The sequence below is a fragment of the Lissotriton vulgaris genome, chromosome 2_1 (genome assembly GCF_964263255.1).
Source record: "Lissotriton vulgaris chromosome 2_1, aLisVul1.2, whole genome shotgun sequence".
Classification (NCBI taxonomy): domain Eukaryota; kingdom Metazoa; phylum Chordata; class Amphibia; order Caudata; family Salamandridae; genus Lissotriton; species Lissotriton vulgaris.
Genome location: NC_141687.1, coordinates 357,903,574 through 357,928,562, shown reverse-complemented (window position 1 = coordinate 357,928,562; position 24,989 = coordinate 357,903,574). Strand labels below are relative to the sequence as shown.

At 45.8% G+C, this 24,989-nt stretch overlaps 1 protein-coding gene across 2 annotated transcripts in view; it reads right to left on the bottom strand.

The window, feature by feature from the left end:
- Window positions 1-23,615, bottom strand: part of RAB34 (RAB34, member RAS oncogene family) — a 125,613-nt gene extending 101,998 nt beyond the window's left edge. For both annotated transcript variants that reach the window (XM_086955152.1, XM_086955153.1), the window contains exons 1-3: window positions 23,539-23,615; window positions 21,226-21,326; window positions 5,324-5,415 (exon numbers count right to left, since the gene is read on the bottom strand). In XM_086955152.1, the coding sequence (XP_086811278.1) occupies window positions 5,324-5,415; window positions 21,226-21,279 (146 nt within the window). In that variant the 5' untranslated portion in view covers window positions 21,280-21,326; window positions 23,539-23,615. The remainder of the gene's footprint in view (window positions 1-5,323; window positions 5,416-21,225; window positions 21,327-23,538) is intronic.
- Between the last annotated feature and the right edge of the window lie 1,374 nt (window positions 23,616-24,989).

The following is a 24,989-nucleotide window of genomic DNA, read 5'->3' as shown; positions in this document are numbered from 1 at the left end:
ATGTTTATTTTAGCTGTTTTAGAAGAGCAAGAGAGTGGAGATAGCAGGCCCAGAACACAAAGAATTAACAGCACTGCAGTTACTCCGTGGCATCTTAGAATAGGAATGGAGGGTGTGCTGGCAGAACTCGAGGAAACAGACCCAGGATGCAAGGATCCTCTTGGGAGAACCAGTTTTCTCCATGCTTCGCGGGACTGGCTGGATCATTGCGTAGCGGCAGGAGGGGAGTCCTAACTGCACATTTGGTGTAGACTGTATTGTCCAAAGTAAATCTCCTCAGCCAGTGACAAAGCACAGACATACTCCGGGCAGCAGGAGTCACTTTAGCGAGGGGTTCTATAAATTCACCAGTCAGTTAGGCCAATGACTGATACCAGGCTGACCATCCCCCCCCCCCCCCCCCCCCCCCCAGTGCTGCAATGATCTTCATTTGTCTGCTGAGAAAGTAGTTCCTCAACAGCTACACACACTCGTCCCTCACCTCGCCCTCGTTCCCCTTCCAGGCCAAAAAAACCGAGAATAAATATATACTGACATCCTAAGGGTATTCCGTGGGTGAAAAGGAAGGAACTGAGGAACGGATAACTACTCGTGCATGGCTGATCTCAGAACGGTATGTTCTACGGTCTCTCACCGTGTTCCTAGTTGGTAAGGATAAACTACTTCCAGAGGTGAGACACTGGTTTTACCAATGTCTGTTACCTCAGTTGTCACATTTTTGGGACCCTCTCTTGCTCTGGTATACTCAGCAGTGTTTACAAGACATGATGAAAGAAATTCAAATCATCGTCCAAACCACACACTTAATCTAGTAGTAATCTGCACGTTTAGGGCGTTCTCCTGTTGCAGAATAGGGCCGCAATGCTGACTTTAAAAATGTATCAATTTTCTCACATTTTGGAAAGTGAGTCTTCTGGGGGTGAAGGGTGTGTCGAATGTAAAGAGCTGAAATCCAAAATCCTCCTATTGCTGTTTGAAGCAAGTGAGACTGCAAAATGAAACCAGCCCTGCTGCCGCTGCACTGACCAATAAAAGCAAAAGAAACGAGTGACCGCAAGCTTACCAATGGTAAGTGGGAGAAAGGAGAGTGACGAGCAAGCCTACCAATTTTATTTACAGAAGTTTTGTATCACGCGAACAAGACCCTGAAGCAATCGGAGCGCTTCACCTAAAGGAAGGGAAGAATAAAGTAAAGGGGACATTGCAGAGGGGGTAACAGTCTAACATGATGAACTAATAACATTCTACAAGGATGCGAACAAACATTACTTAGTAGGGTATGGCAGACAATCCTGAGCATTACAGTTGTTAGGCCAAAAAAAGTGAGAAATTAAAGGACTTTTAGAAAACAGACGAACCATGGCCATTTAAGGCAAGAACTTGTTCATTAGGATTATTTTTACTTCATGTTTGAAAGCAGTTGTGTAGGGAATTCTGTGGCTTTCCGGTGTGAGAGCGCTCTAGCTCTTCGGTGCCGAGCCAGAGAAGGCTCTGAGCTTCGTTCTCTTTTTGCAAAAGGTCTGAGGTTTAAATAGGAGAGAATTTGCACTTCTTGATGGTCCACCCCCACCTGATAATTCTAGTTTTTGAGCCAGGTAACCAGGGATTTTAAAATGGAGGGCTTTTTTGCGTCAAACAAGCAATCTTTTGTTGTATTCTTGCTTCGTAAGGTAACCAATTTAGAGATCTTAGGGCTTGGGATATGTATCCATTGCTTTTTGTGTCAGTAATCAGTCTGGCAACGACATTCAACAAAGCCCTAAACGGGGCTAAGGTATATTTGGGGCGGCCACAGAGCGTCGCGCTACCATTGTCTAGTCTCGGGAGGAAAAGGCTTGAACCACCCACTTGAAGTCCTCTTGAGGGAGGACTGGTTTTAGGTTTCTAAGAATCCTCATTTAGTGGTTAGCACCCTTACACATCTTACAAATTTTATTCTTCTTGTTCAAGTTGAGTTGATGAGAAGAGGGGAGCAGTTGAAGGCAGTGAGGTGTTTCATCCAGAGGTCTATCTGAGAAGAAATTCTGTTTTGGCGGTGTTGAGAAGGAGGTGGTTCTCAGTTAGCCAGTTTTGGGTAATCGTCAAGGTGGAATTGACAAAATGAAGTCTTCAAATGAGTTGATTTTCAGGTAACGTTGCGTGTCATCAGCATACATATGAAAAAGAATATTCATGGATTTTAGAGCATTTGCTAACTGTTCCAGGAAAATATTAAAGAGTATGGGAGAAAGGGCAGACCCTTGAGGGACCCCCATGGAGCCTGTAGAAGGCTGGGATAGGGTTTGATTTGCCTTGACTCTTTGGGATCTATTGTGAAGAAAGGACAAGAACCATTGCAATACCATACCGGAAGGGCCCATCATGTTTTCCAGAATGGCTAAGAGGTTATCGTTATTAACCACGTCGAATGCTGAGGAAAGATCAAGGAGGATTAGGAGGCAGGATTCATTGTGGTCTAACATTTTTAGGATGTCATCCATAATGTGACTGAGCGCCGATTCGGTGCAGTGACTGCCCCTAAAAACAGATTGATGTTGATCTAGGAGATTCACATTCTCAATGTGTGTGCAGAGTTGCGATTGCACAAATTTTTCTAGGAGCTTAGCAAGTCAAGTCAAGTCATAACATTTATATAGCGCACTACATACCCAGAGGGTTTCAAGGCGCTTAGCAAGAGTGGAGATATTGGAGATGAGATGAAAGTTGTTGAAGTCAGTTCTGTCCGCATCAAGTTTTTTAAGAATGGGTGAAACCTGAGCTGCTTTTAGACATTCGGGGATCTTGCCTTGGGACAGACGGTGGTACTGGGTTGCTGAAGTGATTAGAAGGGTTGATGCTATGAAGAGTTTTGTGGATATCGTTTTCACAGAGGGAGTGAAGGAGCCCCAAGCGGCCTTGTTCTTGGTGCTAATACTAAGAGGCTTTAGACTCTCAGAGAGGGCAGGATGAGCCGCACTCGCAAATGATGTAGGAAGGGTCCTCTTAGATTCAAGGTCAAGACTAATGAGTTTAGTTTTCTCCATAAAGAATATAGCCAGATCGTTGGATGAAGGTGACTTGTCTGCTGAGTCAAGGTGGTTGGGTACTTTCGCTGATTGCTGTTTGAAAATTCTGAAAAGTCTCTTAGGGCGCTTTGAGGCTTGAATAAGTTGGGCTCTGAAATAATCAGCCTTAGTAGTCTTGATTTTTTTTATTTAGGAGCTCCTAGCCGATCTATGGACTTTTAGATGATCCACGGAAGGTTTTGATCTCCATAGACGTTCAGCTGCCCTTAAGTTGCGGCATTCAGAGTTTAGGTTGTTGTTGAACCAGGGTTTGGAGATTTTGAGGAGGCATTTTTGTTGTTGTAGAGGTGTGATTGAATCCATGAAACCAGAGATAGGAGAGTTATAGAAGTCAGTGAGATCATGTACATCAGTCATGTCATCTTGGGAAGATAAGGCATTTTTACATTCGAAAGCGAGACATCCCGCGTTAATATTCCTGCGGCCCCTTTTCCACTGTTTAATTTTTTGGGGTTGGTCCCTTTCCGTAACACCTCCCTGTTCATAAAGAAGATGCTGTTCTGGTCGGACCAATCACAAGGGGTAATGTCCTCCAATGTGATGGTATTACCTTTTGAAATAAAGAGGTCCAGAATTTCTCCTGTGTTTTGAGTTGGCCGGTCACAGAATTGGGTACGGTCCAGATCAGATCGGAATGCGTTAAGGCAGATCACCACTTGGTCATTAGGTTTAGACCAGTAAAGGTTGAAATCACTGAGGTAGATTTGGGATACTGAGGAGGAAGGGAGGATTTCCATTAGTTGTTTGATGAAGAGGAAGTTATCGCCTGGAGGGTGGTAGAAAGTATGAAGTTTGCAAACCGGGAGGTGATTACTAGATATGTTGAGGCAACGGTATTCAACTACGGATGAGGTAGAGGTCTCCATGTGGGAGACAAATAGTGCATTCCGGTTTATACAAGCTAGTCCACCGCCCTGCTTCTTAGCTCTGTCTAGAAGGATTATGTCATGACTAGGAGGTTTAAGATGGGGGTGGAGCAAGGATTTAGCCATGTTTCCGTGAGGATGATGATATGAAGCTCATTGTTTTGGAAGAGGTCGAAGATATCTGAAGCTTGTTTGCTTGCTGATCTACAATTGAGTAATGGGCATTTCAGACGTATAGGCATGTTTGATGTAGGAGTCTAAGTGATGTTCCCTTTCTTAAGGTTGTTGCTATTTACGACTCTGTGGTTGTTAGAGGGTTCCCTGTGTGGGTTGGCGAGAATGGTTTGAATTTGGGCAATAGGCACCTTGACAGTTTCTAGAGTGATGGAGTAAGAGACGAGTAGATACTCAATGTCGCTGGTCGTAAGTTCGACCATCATTCTTCGAGGGCGGGAGGGGGTGTTAGGGAGGGGTAAGGTTTTAGAGATGGGGTGCGAGGAGTGCTGGTCAATGCCAAAGGGTGCAATGGCAGGGACTGTGGGAAGCTTTCCTAGGGAACTAAGAGAACTGAGCAAGGGCAATGGTAAGTAAGAGAAAGGAGAGTGACGAGCAAGCCTACCAATGGTAAGTAAGAGAAAGGAGAGTAATCAGCAAGCCTACCAATGGTAAGTAAGAGAAAGGAGAGTGACAAGCAAGCCTACCAATGGTAGGTAAGAGAAAGGAGAGTGACGAGCAAGCCTACCAATGGTAAGTAAGAGAAAGGAGAGTGATGAGCAAGCCTACCAAAGGTAAAAGAAAGGAGAGTGATGAGCAAGCCTACCAATGGTAAGTAATGGGTGGGCTCAAAGACCCTTTTTAGATATTTTTTTTAAAGAGCAATAAACTCACAAGAAATCGCACACGCGCTGTTTCAGGTGAAACCTAAAAACGGGTAGCCTGCCAGGGCCTAAGTGAGGCCTTGCATCTGCTTGTGTCTGTGTAACTGCTATGCCGAAGCCCTTGGACCCCGTGAGTATCCTCCATTTTACTGTGTAAGTTAAGGCATATGTATTTTGTAGATTGAGTGGGTACAATGTTTATGCTTCAATCCATTAGGGCCTTCAAGGGGACCAGGCTGGAAAGGCTTCTCAATGATCATTTGGCAGTGACATCGGAAAAGGGGTTACATTTCCATACCCTGATCAAGTTTCTACTTCATGAAGAAACACAGAGTGCTCTACCGCTAAAATGGCTTCCTGCAAAAGTGTAGGACTCGTACAGGCCTTCAAAGATACATCATCAGACAGAATCTGAAGCCTGTGCTACTCTGATCTAAACAACATAACAAAAGTAGCTTGAGTTTCATGCTCACCACCCAGTACTATGTGCAGGTGTGAGAGCGAAGGTACTTACCCGACTGTGCCGGTGCGCTGCTGCTGACATGCTGAGGTCACTTTAGGGTGGAAGGAGCCCCGGCAGTGCAGAGCTGCCTCCTTCGTGAAGCACTACAGCAGGAAACACAGAGACACGAGATAAGGGCAGGATCTTAGAAACCAGCAAAGCAGGAATTTCAGCCCGGCACACTCAGGGAGAGAGAGATGGATGGGGGGGAGGGAGAGAAAGAGGGTGAAGGGGGAGAGAGAGACAGACTATATGTATGCAGAGTGATTGTGATACACCGTTCATATGTGATGAGATACCTGCCACACAGATTAAATATAGGCCTCACAAGGAGGTCCTTTAATACATTTAGAACCCCCGAATCAAAAATAGATCAAATCGGAACATGATAGCACATTTATAAAGATTTTATTCCATAAAGAGAATTTTTTTTCAATGCAAAGATATCAAACCACATAGGGCTTTTCTTAAAAAAACATATAATTTACAAATACAGTCCCACACACCAAGGTCATACAAAACTCTCATACCTTCATACATACCAACATATCAAACACTTCCTACCACAACCAGGCAACCAATCCACAAGTACATAATGGCCAAGAGCTGATCTAGTAATAATAGATGGAAAACAGAAATCCGGGGGATGGAAAAAGGATCAGTCCGGTAAACCCCACATGAAAAAACGCCGACGCGCGGACGGGGCTACAACTTCTTCAGGGCGATGATGTACAATTCACAGAGGATATTGTTAAGTGAAGTATCTGACAATCTTGCTGGGGAACAGGGAGAGTGTAAAAGGAAAGGCTGTATGTAGAATGTAAGAGAATGTATGTTTGATTCTCCAAAAAACTATACACATATTTGAAAACCTAACAGTAAGTAAAGCTCAAATTAAGCAAATTGTTCTTCTGCAATTCTCAAGTGCTTTGGAAACAAAGATTTTAATAGGCTCAGATCAGTTCAATACACTTTACTTGATGTGCAAATGATAAATATTTGCTAAAACCTCATTCCCACTATGCTACACAGTTTTATCAGTAAACTGCATGTCAGTGTCAAAAGTGTAGCCCTTTCAGTCTGTAAATGACAGTTTGCTACCACACCATACCCACACCATGCTTCAGTAATATATTTGTGACCGTGTACTCCAAAATGCACCATTCGCTACGTACGACACCCTTAACACTCGCCTGCTGGATGGGCGTGGTTCACTTGCTATACCTGTTTTGTGTATCGCTTGGATTGTTCACAACCACTAGGCCCTCAGTGATGTTACACTGACGGCGGCAGCCCCACTCAGAAATTTTTTCCAGCTCCACTGAAATACAGTGCAAGTCACACAGTTCACAAACAAACGAGCAAACACTGTTTCACAGTACACTCTAGGTGTAATACACATCGAGTGTGAAACTGCACACTTGCACGGGCAGCGAGTTCATTGCGTTCAATGGCCGTCCCGATTGAGCGTGTCAGGAGGAGGGTGTCGCCTGCTTACTCCGCCATGCCTGAGTCAGGCCGACGCAGCCCTCCCTGGAGGTGCGTGTCTGCACAGGAGAGGCCGGGACGCTGCAGGCAGCGTGGGGACCACACACGGAGTCTGCCGGCAGCGCGGCAGACAGGAAGCAGCACACGGGGGTATGACAGCATGCAGTGAGCACAAGCAACCCAGTCAGAGCCTTGCAGGTAGCATGGGCACCGCACCCCACACCAATGTGTGCAGAGTGTCGGAGTTCTTCTCAGGGTGGGAATAGGAGGGTTTAACGTCAGCCGTTTTTTGTGGGAGATAAAACAACTCACGTCCTAGACACCGCATCATGACCGATGTGTTCCAGCCTAAAATATGTTTGTTCCTTACATTTCACCTTTAGTTGCCTGTGCTCTGAGAAACAACATTATGATTTAAAAACGTGTGCATTAAAACACGAAATTGTTCAACTGTGTCCCTACAGTTTGCATCAGCATATTTTACACCCCAGTTTACTGGAATGAACAGAAGACAGAGTAAAGGTAGCGTTTTCTCTTTGCAAACGTGCAGCTCTTTTTTTACTCATCTGTCATTGGAAAGGAGGTTTTAGCCACACAAGTTCAAAGTACTTGGTGTTCATTCATTTTTGTAAGGTGTTTAATCATTTCCTTCCACTTAGGAAACTAGCTCTGAAAGTGGTTGTTTTATACTTACTTAGCATCTGACTTCTGCTTCAGTAAGTTGATCTGTCTCCTAATCTTGTCTTTAAATCCTGTCAAACTCGCAAAATAGTATTTGCACACCTTAGCAACAAATGCGTCTGTACTACATATTGTATTCATTAGAGCATCCGTTAGGAGGTCATAGTTTAATGAGGTGCAGGCAAAGGAAAGCTACAATAATGCAGCAGCACTGGGTCCGGGGGTCTCGGGGGCCCACTACACATCAATTATATTTGTTTTTTTTCTCACTTCCATGGGATGGAGGCCTATTTTCCTTGCTTCAGACACACAAGATCAAATCACACATACAACATCAAATGGCCACCCATCCATCATTATAAATACACAAAGCCACCATCATAGCCAGTACACCGACCATCATCCACCCATGCGGCCAGCATTTACAAATGCTACAGTGTCTACAGCATAACACCAACCATCAGTGGGGTAGCCGTACATCATTCATATATAACTACAGCAATCATTGTATGTCTGAACAAGCACTGGTATACGCTCAAACACACCTCATAAAACAAACACACAGCCAACTTCATACACCTACTCCCTTACATATGATCATACAATTGCCATATGATGCAACCACACTCTCACCATTCTACAGCGCGTTTGTCAGAAGTGCCTGTCTCCCTACAGTGAGTAGACTCAAGGGTGTGTCTGTCAAAAGTGTCTACAGTCACGACTATGTATGTAGTAAGGAGTGTGTGCCAAGTGTCTACAGTTAGTGTATGAAGCCAGGACTTAGTATTCTCAGTGTATCAGGCAGGTGTCTGCATTAAATGGATTGCGTGTGTTAGGTGCGGTAGCACATGGAAAGAGTCGATCTGTTGTGTGTCAGACTTGTGTATAATCCTGGGGATTAGCAGCACTCTTCTGATTACTAATAGATTACTAATAGAGTCCATGTTGATGCTCCCTGTGCACGCCACCGGCCCAAGGCCTTGTAAGCTGGCAGTGCCACTATGACCCCCCCCCCTCCAACTCCCTAAATACCAAAGAGATCCCCAGGCAAAGAAATCCCTGGTATTATCTTTCCTGCGGTCAGTGAGTTGGCGTTTAACATTGTTGTCTGGACATAGGAAGGTGGGCGTGTTGGCGTATGATGGTGGTAGTGATGCATATAATATGCAGCATATAAGGCTGCTGTGGTGCAGTTGATACATGTAATGGTGGTGCATCGGGTGCTCTTGATGGTAGTAGCAAACGTGGCAATGGTGGTTTTAGTAATGGTAGAAGGCGCGTAAATGTGCTGGTAATGGTAAGAATGTTAGTGCTTGTAGTAGAGATGGTAATCGTGGTGGTAGAAATATTGGTGTTACTAATGTTCATGTTAACTATGTAAAAAGTAATGATGGTGGTAGTCCACTCACCACAAACTTTTTTTTTAAATTGAGCACCGGAATGTGTGGAGAGTTTTTTCACGCTGCCAATTGCTGTACTCACTTAAAAAAAAATCTCTCTTGATGTTTGAAAACTTTGAGAGGGTTTAAAAAAAAATAGTCATACGGGGCTCGGGCGATAAATGTGGAGGGGTGGAGAGTGGTAGGCGATGTATGTGACTTCATTCGCCACAGACTGTTTGGTTTCTATGGTTAGAAACCTCCAAATGTGTATAAATTGTTTGTATTTTTATGTATGGATTATGTTTTAATTCTTTTTATTGTTATAGGGCAACTATCGTACTATAAATTGTATGATTTTTTAATATGTTTATTAAACTGACATTTTAACTTTAGTTTGCTTTTGCTGTCATTTCATGCTGGTTGTTCTCCATATTGTAACTGCCTAGGAGTTTTTTCACATACATTATTATCCCTGTCCTAGGAGTAGAGTTTTACTCTAGTTTTCAGGGGGTCCTTGCTTTGCACAATCCCGAGTGGACGGCGGTGACAGGCATCAGTGGACGGAGTTTGATACATAGCCTCATTGGGGTGTGTGGGAATATCAGGCCTATACACATCCCCCTTTACCCAAGGGCTGGGGAGGGTTTTATTAAATTAACTGCTCCTGCCTTACCCAAGGGCATGGTAGGGGAGTTCTAATGTTAACTGTTACTTGCCCAGGGGTTAGATAGTGAGTGCATCCAATGCAGCACTTGCCTGGCTCAAGGAAGGGAATGTGGTGTTATGGTCAGAGCTGTGGACTTTGATGCTGGGGAACCAGGTTTCAGTTGGGCGTCCCCTTAAAATGTTGAGATTCTGAACAAATCACCTAATCTCCTAGTGCCTAATAAAATGAACTAAAATAATCCGAACTTGTATAATGTAACTGGTGCTTATGTAAATCGTTCCAGTGTTCATCGGTGGAGTTCCATTATAGAAAACAACTGCCAAAAAAAAAATAATAAAAATAAATAAATAAGGTTGCAGGCTTTAAAATAAAAAAATTGGTGAGCTGCCTCCCGCTCCTGTGCCAAGTTCCCTACTAGACAACGGTGATGGGGTTGGTGGCAGGTGATCTGCTCCTCTATAGCACACACAAGAGTAAGAGGCACTACCAAAGTTCTGTTTTTAAGCCCCTTTCGCCCCTGGGCAAGGTCGTTACCCTATCGGCCTTGGGCACAGCGTTGTTGCTAGCCCTCCTCGTCACCCATAGGCAAGATAAGGAGGCAGGGAGACATTTCTCCCCCCACCAGGTAAGACGAGGGAGATCTTCGTAAACATCGTCTTCGCCCTTGGGTTGCGGGAGGGAGTTAGTACAACTCACGCCCTTGGTCAAGGTGAGGCGCGTTTAGTGTGAAACCAAGATTACTTGGGTAGTGCGGGGTGGGTGAGGTATTCTTTCAATGGCCAAAATTAAAGAAGAGGGTTTAATCTCCACCATCCTTAGATGAGGGGTTTAGTGTACAGCACCGCAAAAAACTTTGCCAAAGCAGGGAGTGAGGTCCACACACCAGGACAGTGATAATGTGCCCTAATGCAAGTTAACATAGCCTTCTAATCCTTTGGCAAAACAGAAGCCCTGCCCTTGGAAAGGGCGGGGAGGAGGGGGAATTAATTAATGCTCTAGCATGACCCGAGTTGAAAGGTCTTATTAGGTCTCTCCTACCAGATAGCTTTTACCTGTCAGTGGCCTAAAGCTTCTTGTAGGCCATAACAACAACTTACAGCGGGCTTAGAGCCTGTAAATTGCTTACATCAATCGGTTTTGTTGTGACTTTGATTTCCTTGCTTCTCCTTTGTTGGCTTGCCTTCCTGTTCTTGTATTTGTCCCTCTCTTGGTGCATAGCCTGTTTACCGTCTTTTTAATTGGCTACTTGTATCCTTCCTCTGCTCACATTTACAGAACTACTTTTTTTCCTGTTAAGCACTCATTAAAAATGTATATCTTCCATTGCTGTCACTCTTGTTTTTTGCTGCTTTCTGCCTCTTAAATATCCATCCCTGCCCATTGCTTTCCGTTTACCCGTTCCCATCAAACCGCTCCTGCGCTACCTTGCAGCATTTTTTTTAATGTGGTACTGCCCAGCAGCTGCCATTTGTTGCAGTGCCAGTTCGCATTTCATAAAGTGCCTTTGTGCACCTGTTTCTCCATTTCTCCCTGCCAACTTCCTGATGCTTCACCCCACCATCCGCCAAGGATTTTTTGTTCATTTTTTATTGGCGGGCCCAAAAGCTGCCACTTGCTGCGGAGCAGCTCGGCCCTATGGAAAAAGTTTTTGTGCAAATACATTTTTTTTAAATGTACTGTTCTAAGTGACGTTCGCCATTGTACATTCTTTTTTTGCCAGTGCAGCATCTGCAAAAGCATTGGTAACTGGGGCATATCCCCCATCGGTGCAGCAGGTGCAGAGACACCGGGTACCCGAAGCCCGAGGGGCCACTGTAGGATCATGAAATACTGGCTATGCCACTGATCAGAAAAGCCTATATATAGGCCACTATGGTGAAACCTATTAGCTTAGCTAATAGATGTTTTTTTCTAATCTTTCCCTAGTCTACGAAAATTGGATTTCCTGTAGAGTGAGATACAGAAATGTGACTGTTCCTCTATAATATGCGTGTATAACAAGTGTACTTATATTTGATATGTAACTTGTTACCATTATCTTGCAACTTAATATCAATGTTAATTTGTCTTCTGCACAACACTGCCTGTAACCTGCAAAAATGATTTGTTCAGAGAGGCTGCAATGCCTGAATGCACCATTTGACATCTAATCAAGGCTGCATTTATAACATGGGCTGGATGGACCTCTCGCTTTTGTTAATATCTTTGATTCACTTGAGCAGAGCATGTAATAACATGCAGGCCAAATCCAGAAGCAGCTCACAGCATGCACCCAAATAGTTTTATTAGGTCTCGCCTGTCGATGCGCATGCGCATCGAGCAAGCGAGACTATGGGGGCTCATCCACTCTTTATCCAACTTGCAAGGAATCGTGGCGATTCCTTGCAGTGCCCGTGACTTTTAAGCTCAATGCGCATGCGCATTGAGCTTAAAAGCGCGTGCACATCCGTCTTGTTTTACCCGCTCCGCCCCCTCCCCTTCCCGCCGTGTCGCATTTCTCCTCCCCCCCTCCCCTCTCTTCCCTCCGTTTATTTTTTTACCCGCTCCGCCCCCTCCCCTGCCCGCCGTGTCGCATTTCTCCTCCCCCCTCCCCTTATCTGCCTTCCCTCCGTCTTTTTTTTTTTTTACCCGCTCCGCCCCATCCCCCAGCTCACATCTCCACACAGTGATTCCTCTCAGCGGGAACTCTCTTGCCAGAGCGTTCGGCGGCCTCCCGCCTAGTGTGCGCTCAGCTGTTGGGCCTCAGCGAACGTTCTACCCGCTGTCTTCCTTCTGGGACTGAGTTTTTACCCGTGCAGAGCTACGTTCTTTCACTTTTGGAGTTTTCAATGCAGGCTCCGCATCGTGGTTCTGCTATATGGGGGCGTGTTACCGATACTCTGCCTCAATGTAAGTTACTCATTTTTACGGTCTGTACTCCTGTTACATTTGGCCCCAGGTTGTGTAATTTTTAGAATTATTTCCCCACGTGAGCCTTACTGGATTCAGCTCTGGAAGTCGTATCTGCTCTAAGTACATTGGTACTCTGCCCCTCTGTAAGTCCCCCATTATTATTCTTCCACTTCCTGACACATTTCGTCCCAGAATGCACTTGCCTAAGCTCTTTGCAAATTCCAGATTTTTAGCGCAACATGAGCCTTTCCAGATTCTGCACACTTTTCCCACTTCCCCGCTAGTGATATCAGACCTGGGACCACACTTCTCCACTCACTTCATTTTGTGTATTCCTTCACTGCATGCGCTACATCGATCTCAGTGCCCTGGCCATTACTCCTCACTCGACTGCGTACACTATCTGATCTCACCGCTCATACCACTTATGGTTTTTCACTGCCAATTCCATTGCACGTTCCAGTATTTTTACATCTAATTGATAATTTAATTGTATACATACCTCACATTATTTCTTTGCTTTGTCGCCCAGCTCTACATCTAGATATCCTTCTGTTTTGTTTCTCCCCTCTCCTCTAATCCCCCTCCTTACCCCCGTTTTTTTTATCCCACTTCTTGGCCTTGTACAGGCAACCTCTCAGGCATATGCTCTTGTGTCCTGATGATCCCCCCCCCCGATGCTAGTAGGGATCAAAATGTCATCGACTAACACATCTTGATACCAAACTTGTTCATTTCGATTCATGTGGAGCACAAAGTGTTTGTTGCATTGTGACTGTTCTTAACATGCATATTGCTGGTGTAGTCACTATATGTGTAAATGCCTGAAGGCTTGGAATCTGTTGACTATCATATTTTTACCCACTGCACCTGGTCTGTTTGGCTTTGATTTTTGATTGCTTGTGAATAAATACTGCTTTTACATTTGTATAAAATCAACACAGGTCTTAATCTGTGTACCATTGCTCTATACATATTTGCTAGGGACTCTTTGTCTCTTATAATATATTACATACCCTAGGTCCCTCTTGACTCACAGGGTTCCCTTATTTCTTTATAAACCCTTCTTGTATGATGTCGAATGCACACACTGAAAACCCTTCAACGTAGTCACCATCTTCAGATTTGTTTCCTCCGATTACAGCCAGGAAACAAGAGTGCTCTGGAGTCGAAGAGGAAGAATTTGCACTAACCCCTCACCCTCACTCACCCTCAACCCCTCACCCTCAACCCCTCACCCTCAAACCCTCACCCTCAACCCCTCACTCACCCTCACCCACCCTCACTCACCCTCAACCCCTCACCCTCAACCCCTCACCCTCAACCCCTCACTCTCACTCACCCTCACCCCCTCAGCCTCACCCTCAACCCCTCAGCCTCACCCTCACTCACCCTCACCCTCACTCACCCTCAACCCCTCACCCACCCTCACCCTCAACCCCTCACCCTCACTCACCCTCAACCCCTCACACTCACTCACCCTCACTCACCCTCACCCTCACCCACACTCACCCTCCCTCAACCCCTCACCCTCACTCACCCTCAACCCCTCACCCTCACCCTCAAACCTTCACCCTCAACCCCTCACTCACCCTCACCCTCACTCAGCCTCAACTACTCCCCCTCACCCTCACTCACCCTCAACCCCTCACCCTCACTCACCCTCACCCTCAACACCTCACTCACCCTCACCCTCACTCACCCTCAACACCTCACCCTCAACCTCAACCCCTCACCCTCACTCACCCTCACTCTCACTCACCCTCAACCCCTCACCCTCACTCACCCTCACCCTCACTCACCCTCACCCTCACCCTCACTCACCCTCACACAGTGCAATAGTTCTCAGACCATTTCAGTTAGAGCTTTTAGAAATGTTTATGGCTTTTTTTTATTTGTAATACTTTAGCATTGGCTACAGGAAACAAAAATGCTAAACATTTACAAAAAAAACCCATAAACAATTCTAAAAGCACTAACTCTAATGGTGCGAGACCTATTGCATTTCCAATGCTTGTTATCTTTAGAGTCTTCCAACCCTTTGGCATAATAAGTGCCTCAAAATTCGTAATCGCTCATTATATTGGAAAACCTGGCATTCTCTTGGCTTAAAATGGATCTCTCAACTTCTTTCTGGTAATCAACCTCTTCCTTTTTTAGACCTTCAACAACAATTTTGGTTGCCCTCCTCTTCTCGTTCACGTTATTTATCACTGATTCCTTCTCTTACCCAATACCTTTCTTCACTTCCTGCTACTAACTCTATCCCTACAGCTTACCTTTCTGTTTCCAATGCACTCGATCAATCCCCTTCTGCTTCTTTTCTCTATAAGTCTATTCAATCTACCACTGAACGTATCAAATCTAAAGTTGAGTTGGCTTGGGAAAAAGATTTTTCTCAGGTTTGGTCCTTCACTTTATGGGATAAAATTTGTTCAAAGATTCATAGCACTTCCAGAGCTGCCAACACCACCCAAACATTATTTTTTGTTTATAATCGTACACTGTTTACTCCATTACTTTTGTCATCATTCTCCTCAGACACTCCCTCCACTTGTTGGTCCTGTCCCTGCTCTTCAGCTGATTTGATGCATATGCTGTTCAATTGTCCTCCCATTTTTCGTTTCTGGCAATTAGTTTGGTCCCAGTTTCAAAAGATTTTCAATTTTCATTTTTCCTTCTCCCCTGTTCACATTTTTCTAGGTTCTCTTTCTTCTATTTTTATCGATTCGTCCCACAAACATAAATTAATTGACCTTTTGATAGCCATTGCCTTGCACCATATTACATCTCATTGGAAGCAGGCTAATGATGTTTCCTTTAATGCTTGGTGGAATGCAGTTTGTTTTAATCATCGTTTGGACACTAATTTTGTTTCCCCCATTTCCCTTGCAATCAAACGTGATCTTTTATGGCTTCCCCTCACCGAGTATTTAACCAGAATTGTCAAAATCCCACCTACTTCTCAAATCCGCACTGTTGAAGTTCAAAAACCACCGTGATTGCATTTTCTTAATTATATTTAATGTTTTTTCCATACCACTTATGTGTTTTTATTATGCTGGTTCTTCCTCAATTCCCATGTACACATGAATATTATTGTATGCTGTATTTTTCTGTATGAATATTTTAATCAGTTCTACTTTTTTGTAAGAGAGATTTCTTGTTTTTTATAACTTATGATTGTTTCTTCATTTTCTGTCTTTGCTTCTTTATACTTTAATAAACTTCAAACTAAAAAAAAAAAAAAAAAAAAAGAGTCTTCCAACTCTCGTGGCACCGAGTCCCCTGGGGTGGGGTGCGTGCACATGGTTTGAAAACTCACCTAAATAGAGGTTTATTTCTTATGGCCCAATCTGAATGAGGGTGATTGTTGGAAGCCTAGTAACTGATTTGTCGCCCTGAATTTCTCCAGTCCAGTAACTATACATTTTTCTGTGACCAGGAAAGGCAGAGCTGTAGAGGGGTCTACAGTTGTGAAGGTTGCCAGGGTTAGCATTGGGTTTCATCAAAAGAGCGTGTACATGGCCTACTTTAAGGGTGACTTGGAAAAACCAGAGAGAGGAAGGGATCTGTGACGTTCAGTCATAGTAGCAGGAGGGCAGCTGCTTGTTCTTTATCCGTGGGAGTGGGGTCAAGGATTGAGTAGTAATCGGAAGGTTTATAGTTATTCTGAATTTGTAAATGAGATTCAAGTCTCTCCCTTAAGCAATGCTGTATGGATCCTCGTTCCTGGGCTGACACAAATGTAGGCCAAGCATCATTTAAAAGCCCCTTTAGACACGGCATCACTCTGTATGCGATGAGATGTTCCTTCGACATGACCCCATCAAAGATCCTGAGGATGAGTTCTTTATATATATTACATTAGTATTTCTTTCCTGAAGCCACATGCAGCCTATGTGTTCCATTCTAAGGAAACTTGACTGTCATGATGGTGGAATGCCTTCGGCCCTGGATGGTGGTTCTAGATTCCGAATGAAGAAGCTGCCTACAATTCCACACCCTGACCCAGAAAGAGAAACCAGCTCACAATTTGCATTGCCAAGTTGCAATTTGGGTTGCCATAATTGCAAATAGGGTGACGGGGGTCTCACAACAGTTGACTGTATGGCACATTGCTACCACTACTATGCCCCAAAGTGTTGTTGCCAGACCATTGGAAGTATGCAGGTGGGCACTATTTATGGTGCAGATAACAACAGGAGCAGCGAAAAGAGGGGCAGCTGCATCGAGGCTGGCTTGTGTGCAGCACTGCACATGCATACTTAAGGGTGGATGTGTGTGAACGTTAGAAATGCGATCAGATCATTGCAGTGAGTCGAGATAAATGGAAAAGAAGGGTACATAGTGTTAACAGACACGCAGGAGTAGTTCACAAAGCTGAATAAGGGCTACTCAAATGCCGTTAGCCAAACAATAACTGGTAAAGAAATAGTGCACACAGAAATATTCCACAAGTTGTACCTAGATGAAGATAGCACACTGGCAGGTAGCAATTTTAGGAAAAATAAGTAGGTGATGTCCAGGTGCTAAGAAATACAATTGACATATTGTACACAAATGCAGGTAACAGAAGCAAGTAATTCACAGAATGATGAGCAAGCAGTACCCAGATACAGAGTAAATCAATTTGCAGGCTGATCCCAGATGCAGAGTGTAGTACAGCAGTATCTTAGTGAGCAGCCAATCAACTCGTGACTTGCACGTGCATGCCCTTCATATACGGATGGTAGCCATTCACAAACAGTGCCCAGGTGCCACTGGCAGTGCATATTCAGTAAGAAGATGGCAACCAATTTTGGAGGGTAGCAACCTAAAAGTTACAACCAGACCCAGTTGATATTGAGTAGCATTACAGTTCTCAAGCGAGGAGGCTTACAGAAGCAGAAACCTGATGTAGAGACTCTTGGGGGCATATTTACAAGCCCCTAGCGCCTTTTTGACGCTATGGTGGTGCACAATGATTCACCATATATACAAGGCCACGCAAAACCATTCTTGCGTGCCTTTTTATGGCTTTGTAAATACGACCCTGTTTCATGCATTACTATGCATGAAAGGGGCATTCCATGGGAGTTGCTGTGGGTGTTCCCACGCAATACCCATGGATTTTGACGCATTCCCAGATTTACAAGGTTTCATACACCTGGGAATGCGTCAGATTCCTACGACTCAACAGGGGAAGTGTTAAAGTGGTGCAACAAGGAGAAATACCTTAATTTCTCCTCGTTTTTTGCTCTTTCTATGTGTGAGGCATTCTGCAGCACACATAAAAAGGGGAAAACGCCATCAAGGATTGTTTTTGTGCAGGAAAGTGTCCCTTCCTATGCAAAAACAATCATCCCCTAAACGAAGGCACCATGGTACCATAGTGCAAAGGTGCCTGCATCTCCTTTTGTTTGCTTTGTTCGCCCTAAGTTGGCAGGTACACCCTGACGTGGGTCCCTTGCTCACTTTGCCTCTGGATTCAAGCTAGCCTCGCTGATGAAGGGCGTTACCCAGAAACCGGTCCCAGGATGCTTGTTTCCGGTTCAGGGAAGACCTGGCTTGGCAGTTCAGGCTGGACTGTTCCCATATAGCTGGGTCTGAACTGATGTGGCGAAGTGGGCTAAAGAATGATGGTGTATTCAACTGAAAAGTTTCCGAGCTCCGTCCATCATCTCCTTTTGTTTGCTTTGTTCGCCCTAAGTTGGCAGGGTATGCCCAGACGTGGGTCTCTTGCTCACTTTGCCACTGGATTCAAGCTAGCCTTGACAATGAAGGGTGTTACCCAGAAACCGGTCCCAGGATGCTTGTTTCCATTTCAGGGAATACCTGGCTTGGCAGTTCGGGCTGGACTGTTCCCATGAGGCACAGGGTCAAGACTGATTTGCATATAGCTGGGTCTGAACTGAGGTGACGAAGTGAGCTAAAGAATGATGATGGATTCAACCCAGATCTGTGACTGGGGGTTAGTGTCTGAAAAAAATTAAGCACTCTGTCCATCATCTCCTTTTGTTGTCCATCATCTCCTTCTGTTTGCCCTAAGTTGGCAGGGTATGCCCAGGCATGGGTCCCTTGCTCACTTTACCACTAGATTCAAGCTAGCCTGGCTGATGACTGGTACCAGGATGCTTGTTTCCGGTTCAGGGAAGACCTGGCTTGGCAGTTCGGGCTGGACTGTTCCCATGAGGCACAGGGTCAAGACTGATTTGATTTGCATATAGCTGGGTCTGAACTGAGGTGGCGAACTGTGGTAAAGAATGTTGATGGATCCAACCCAGATCTGTGACTGGGGGTGAGTGTCTGAAAAGTTTCAGCGCTCCGTCCATCATCATCTTTTGTTTGCTCTGCATTGGTGCTCGGCAGTCAATTCTTCACAAGCGCAGAGGAAAGCACAGGTATGCATTGTATTGCTGTAAATTCGAAACGTCCTTGCACTTTCCTAAAAAGGCATATCCTTGCACTTTCCTAAAAACACAGTGCTGCACCATTTTCTAGTAAATATGCCCCATAGTGCTGACTTATAGATATGAGGTACTCAGACAAAGTAGAGGGTAGGGGAGTTTCAAATGAAAGAAGAGGAGGACCAAGGAAAAGGCAATTATGGAAGTACGATAAGGCCAAATTAAAGGGGAGGTTCCTTTTGTGTCTGTGGTTACTAGGTAAGGGAGGGGAGTAGGTGTATCAGGTGTTCTGGATCTAGGTCCTTCGATAGTCCAACAGATCTATCTAGAGAGGTCGCCCCAAAGTCCCCTTTTTGTGCTGTAGTCGTTAGCTGCTTAACACCCTGGAGATACAGAATTAGTTGTCCGACAGATAGTTCGTGTGAACAGACAGTCACAAGCACAGATCCACATAGCCTGATTGCTGACCACTATCTAGTCAGATGAAATGGGTGAGAACACATTCCCGAAGTTAGATTTCACACAGAAACCACTGGTAGGTTTCAGAAAAAAACAGCGCTCCATGCCAAAATGACATTTTTTTTGTTCAGACACTTTTAAAGCGAGCATTGTCTAGTAACATCCAGAACTGATCTCACACTGAAAAACACAGTGAAACTGGTTAACACTTCGCAGTGAGATGTAAGAGGCAAGCAGTGAGGCTCAATAACACATCCCTCACCCAAAATGACTCATATAAGTCCTATGGAAGGGCTTTCACCTAGTTTCGGAAATCATAATGAGAGATATGCCAAGCCAGGCTTCTCCAACGAGCAGCTTGAGAGCTCCTGATAGCTCTCCAGGTACCTTTAAGTAGCTCGCGAATGGCGTTCTCCAAGACACGGGAACGGACACTACTCTGCCTGGCTCATATACCTGGCCGTATTGATCAGGAAAGTTGGTGGCGTATCGGGGCCACTTCCATTATCCTGTTTTGCTACAGTTGGAAGTTGTGTCTTTTATATAAATGACTATTGATATACACCTATGTTATTGCTTTAATCTTCGGATAAATTTGGGTCTGGAGTTTAAAACGGATTGGTGTATTACATCTTTTGAAGTGACATACCGCTGTTTCTGAAAAGTGGTTCCCTACTGACTTGGTTGAAATGAGGAATTGATTTTTCTGTGAATTGATTCATATTCTGCATTTGTACACTAAATTGGATTGAAGTATACTGAAAACTTCTGAGCACAGGCTGTATAGCATAAGGCCAGCCTGGCTATAAATCCGTTCTGAAATTGGACTCGATTGGGCGCCAATTGATTTGATTGCCCACCGCTTGGAACTTTATGTGGTCCACTCATTATATTATCTGCCCTGACGAAGTTCCTCTGATAGGAACGAAACGCGTTGGCTGTTGTTCCATTTTAAAATACGAAGAAGAATAAAAGAATATTGATAACATTCACTTCTGGCTCTTCTGTGACTGTATACCTGGTGCTGCCTCCACGTTTCTTAAAGTTTTGTCTCTGGATTTCCAGTGGGACCCAACCGCAGCAGGTCCCGGAGGCCTTGTGCACAGAAACTGATATATATGGGAATTTAGGATTGAGGTGCTCAACTTGTGTGGGTGCTATAGTATTTTTTCAAGTAGCTCACCTGTGTACACCCCTGCCTACTATGCTAGAAGGTTTTGCTTGGCTAAATTGGTATATGTATACCACAGTTGGAAAGTGTGCATGCAATAAAAAAATGTGTGTAGGTTAAGAACCCTAAACTCGTGTTTAGAGAAAAATGGTTGCATTCGCAAAATATATCTTAAGATTACTGATAGTATTACCTTGGTACCGGGTGATTCAAGCAATAGCTATTATGTATTACATATGTAAAGGCGTTCCAAACCGGCAAAGCCTTTTTTACATTACTGCTGACGACTCTGCCGGATCCACTGAGGCTGGTAATCTTGTATGGGGTAGCTATTAATATAATCTTGTCTGATTCGGTCACTATTGAAACACTAATAACATCAGTAGCTCTGAATGATTTTCATTAATCATAAGTAACTCCTACTTCAGAACATGTTGGAGACCTGTTGACTAAGGCATGCAGTTGTGGAGGATGTATCATGAGTGGGGAAACATGAGATGGACCAGCTGTTCGCCTAATGAAGAAGATCTAGAGATGTCTATAAGCAAAACTGACTTTCCTCGGAGGATGTAAGCACAGGGGCAGAGAGGAGCATCTCTCAGAGGGTCAACAAGCACAAGACCCTGCTGTCTCTTTTCCACCTCACCCCACCTCACCCCACCTCACTGAGCTGAACTACCCACCAGGGTTCTAGTGCTGTCCCTGTCCAGGAAAAAAAATAGCAAAACCCTGATCAGCTCTGGACGCTCATCAGCTGCGCCGCCATCAGCTAAACAAGTACTTACCTGAGGCTGCTGTGCTATGATGCGGTCCTTGCGTACCGGAGGCAGCACACTCATCCTCCACGAGCTGGATGGGGGGGCTCAGCAGACACAATCTCCTGCACCTAGAAGAGGGGAGTAAAGAGAAGAGAGTGAAGCAAGGTGTGTCCTACTTGGTGGAATCAGAGTCAGGCCTGGGGTCCACCCAAAGGCTGGAAGGCATGGGGGGCTCAGGACCCGTCAGAGGCCCCTGGGAGGGAGGATGGAGCATACATTCTGTGCTTTGTCTGAGATAAGCGCTGCATTTTCCTAAAAGGGCATTTCTCAAGATCCCAATGGGCGTACCTCACTCTGCTGTTCAAGTACCACTCCAAGAACAGACACACAATTCACTGTTTACAGAGGCAGATTTTGGAAAGGAGTTGCACGTCAGATGAGCCGCCAGTGCTCCCCAAGCATGCATGCAGCCTCAGCCCTGGCACAGGCTCAAGGACCCTTGGTGCACGGATGGAATCTCACTCCTGGCAAAGGTGTAAGCGCCCTCCCTGCACACTTTGATGCTGGCTTATTCCTGGCAGAGGCTCGAGGGCCAGTGAACATTGTCCACATTGCACCGCTTTGGACTATTCACTTCAGAGGGCTCTGGCCCTCCTGGCAGCTGCATTGGCTGAAAGGAGACTCCCTTTCTGGGGCAGCCGGAGGGAGGCTGAACAAGCCTTTCCCCCTCCCACAGATTAGAGTGCTCGCACTGCTGGGGTCCCCCTGCTCTCCAGGGCCCTGGTAGCCCGCAGTGGAGTTTTACGAAGAAAGGATATGTTGCATCAGAAGGTCTGTGTGTTAAGGCCACGGGAGCGCATGCATGTAGAGCCCGTACACGTGGGCGGAACAGCTGGGCCGGGTAGAAACATCTGCAGACTCGTGGAGCTGGAAAGTATTCAGCATCTCCGTGAATCACCGCGCGCCAGACATGAGGAAAGCAGGGCAGGGGACGGGCTCCGGGCAGGCTACGTCTGAGCGGCTCCTGCGCCACAAAGCGCCCAGGCTGGGATCCGAGGCAGGAGGCGCCCCGGGGGCAGCACTGCTGTGAGATGTGAGAGGACCGCGGATTGAGGAGCCCGTTACTAAGAGAAGTGGTGCGCTTGTGCAGAGCCATAGTGTCTCAGGGGCAGGCGGTGTCCTGTGCTGAGACAAGCGGTGCCAGAGGCACGAGCCTATGTATCAATAGTGCAGCAAGAGCAGTTGCACCAAGGTCGAGTGGTCTGAGAGGCACACGGCACTCCAGTTTCTCCTGTTTTTACAAAGTAGTCTGCAGAAAGGTGCTCATTTTCGGTGCTTGCACTGGGGCCCGCGGCACTTTTGCTGAGTCACGAGGAGAGACCCTCTGCCAAATGAAAGGGGGCTGTGTTGAGGCAAGAGATGCTCTCTCCTGTGTGGAGTCCGCTGCGTGCTTAGGAAGGAGGGGGCACATTTCACCGCGCAGGTGAAAAGTCACCAAAAGTAGCAGTCGGCGCTGCAGCATGCTATGGTGCAATAGCGTGTGCGCGGCGCTATGCAGTCTCAAAGTGCACCTGAAAACAGGAAGAGAGCCAAGTGCCCCATCCATGTGGACAGGGTGCTGCCCTTTCACGCAACGGAACACAACACCTTCGGTTGCGGCGAGGAGTAAAATAACAGTACATTTTCCCCGAGGTGTCTTGAAACGACGTGCGCTCTGCGTGGGGGATGGAAAGGCCACGGAGCTCCTACATTGAGGGGGGCTCCTATCCCCAAGTTGTGATAAGCCAGCAGGGTCACACGGAAGGATGCGGGCTCTCTGGGGTTAGTGGTACTTCGGGGGAGCACAGAGTAGGAGGGAGTGAGCGCCAGACTTCTGGAGTAAGCTGGGGTTCAGGGGACCCCACTCCCCCAACAACTGAGGGCGGGAGGAGAAGTGGCTCTTATGCAACCACAGAAGAATTGAAGGCAGAATTAAAAGATGGAGCGCAAGAAATGGCACGGGAGGTGAACAGGAGAAGGGGGCAGAACAGAGAGGGGAGGGAGGAGGGTTAAAAGGAAGGCTCAACTGCACAGGGAAAGAAAATGAGTATGAAAGGAGGGGAGAGTAACCGGATGAAAGGAGGGCTGGGGTCCGCTGCCTTTAAGGCGCTGTGTGAGGAGAACAGAGCCTCTTGCGAGTAACTGTAAAAGATGAGCCTCCAGGCAGAAAACGAAGAATGGGGGCAGAGAGAAAGAAAGACAGAAGAAAGTAAGCACCAGAGGTGGGCTGGAGGGAAGAAAGACAGGAGACGAGAGCAGGACCGCGAGTCGACACAGGAGATAGGTTCACCTAAGACTTACCTTTCCGCCAAGAAACAGGACAGGATCCTCTGCCCGCAGCACAGGAAGAGAGGAAAGTGGGGCAGAGGAGGCGGGGGTGGGGGGCTGAGGGGTGGGAGGAGAGAGAAGGGGTGTTGAAGGAGGGAGGAGAGCTGGGAGGAAGGCGGACCCAGCCCTGCAGCTGCCTCTGGTTACATGCTGGCGCTGGGATTGAGGCTCCTGCTCTCACGGCATGGGGCGCGAGCCCCCTCACCCCGCCCCCCGCGGGGCACTCATTAGTGCCCAGGAAGCGGCCGCGCAGAGCAAGCAGTGTGAGGGAGCGAGGGGGAGGGGCAGTCACCACCCCCACCCCCCCAAACACAGCGCGAGTGCGCTTCACTCCCAAAGCTACTCACTGTGAGAGTCGCTGCAAAAGAATCTGTGAAATTCCCTGAAAAAAACAAAGTAGTACAACCTTTAAGTTAAGAGCGATTTAAAGATTTAAGAAAACATCTTTCATAAAAGAGGGCGTTATAAACTTCAATTAATGGAATATGAACCAGTCATTGACTAAACACTCCAGTTGTCTCCAAAATGTAGGGAATGAGAACAATCGGATGGAGTGATCGAAACACATTTTGTTTAAGAGCCCCACTAGACGTATGTGTTATAATTAAAAATTTGCTAACATTCGTGCCAAGAATTTTCAATTCTATTAAGGACAGGAGGCGAGGATTATGCTTTCTCTATTTCTTTACTGAGGAAAAAACAGCAGCCAATCAGTACACAGTAAAGAAGAAAACTACAATACCCATGAGTACTCAGATAGTATAAATAGGGTCACAGAGGTCATAACTTCCTCTTTCTTTGTCAATACAGGTAAGTCATAAAGTCAAAAACGTAGAAGGAAAAACCAAGGATCCATGAAGAACATCCGGCTGCAGGACATCCAAAAGGCAATCAAACAGGCAAATCCAAGGACCAGAGGGACGAGCCACAGCAACAGTCGCAGACCCCGGATCCAAAGCTCATTTGAGGTCGGAACCTGAAACGGCAAACAAAGTCGTAATACCTACACCCAAACTGAACGAAGGCAAAATTCAAGAAAGGGCGGGACACATTGCATAAACATTTCATAATAGAGACATATGTAAGTCATATCATAACAGTAGAGTATTGCAATTTCATTTAGAAGAGCAAGGGTGGGATAATCTTCGCCTCCTGTCCTTAATAGAATTGAAAATTCTTGGCACGAATGTTAGCAAATTTTTAATTCTATGGCAGGACGGAGGCTCCGATTATGCTTGTTTAAAGCTTATCCACCACAACAGAAGCAACATCAACAATCGGTTTAAAATAAAAGGTCTTGAACACTGATTCAGATGACCAATCCGCAGCCTTCATGATGTCATGAAGGCTAGCACCCATTGAAAAAGCCTTTGAAGCCATCGCTCCTCTAGCGGAGTGAGCACCAAACATGTTAACATCAATGC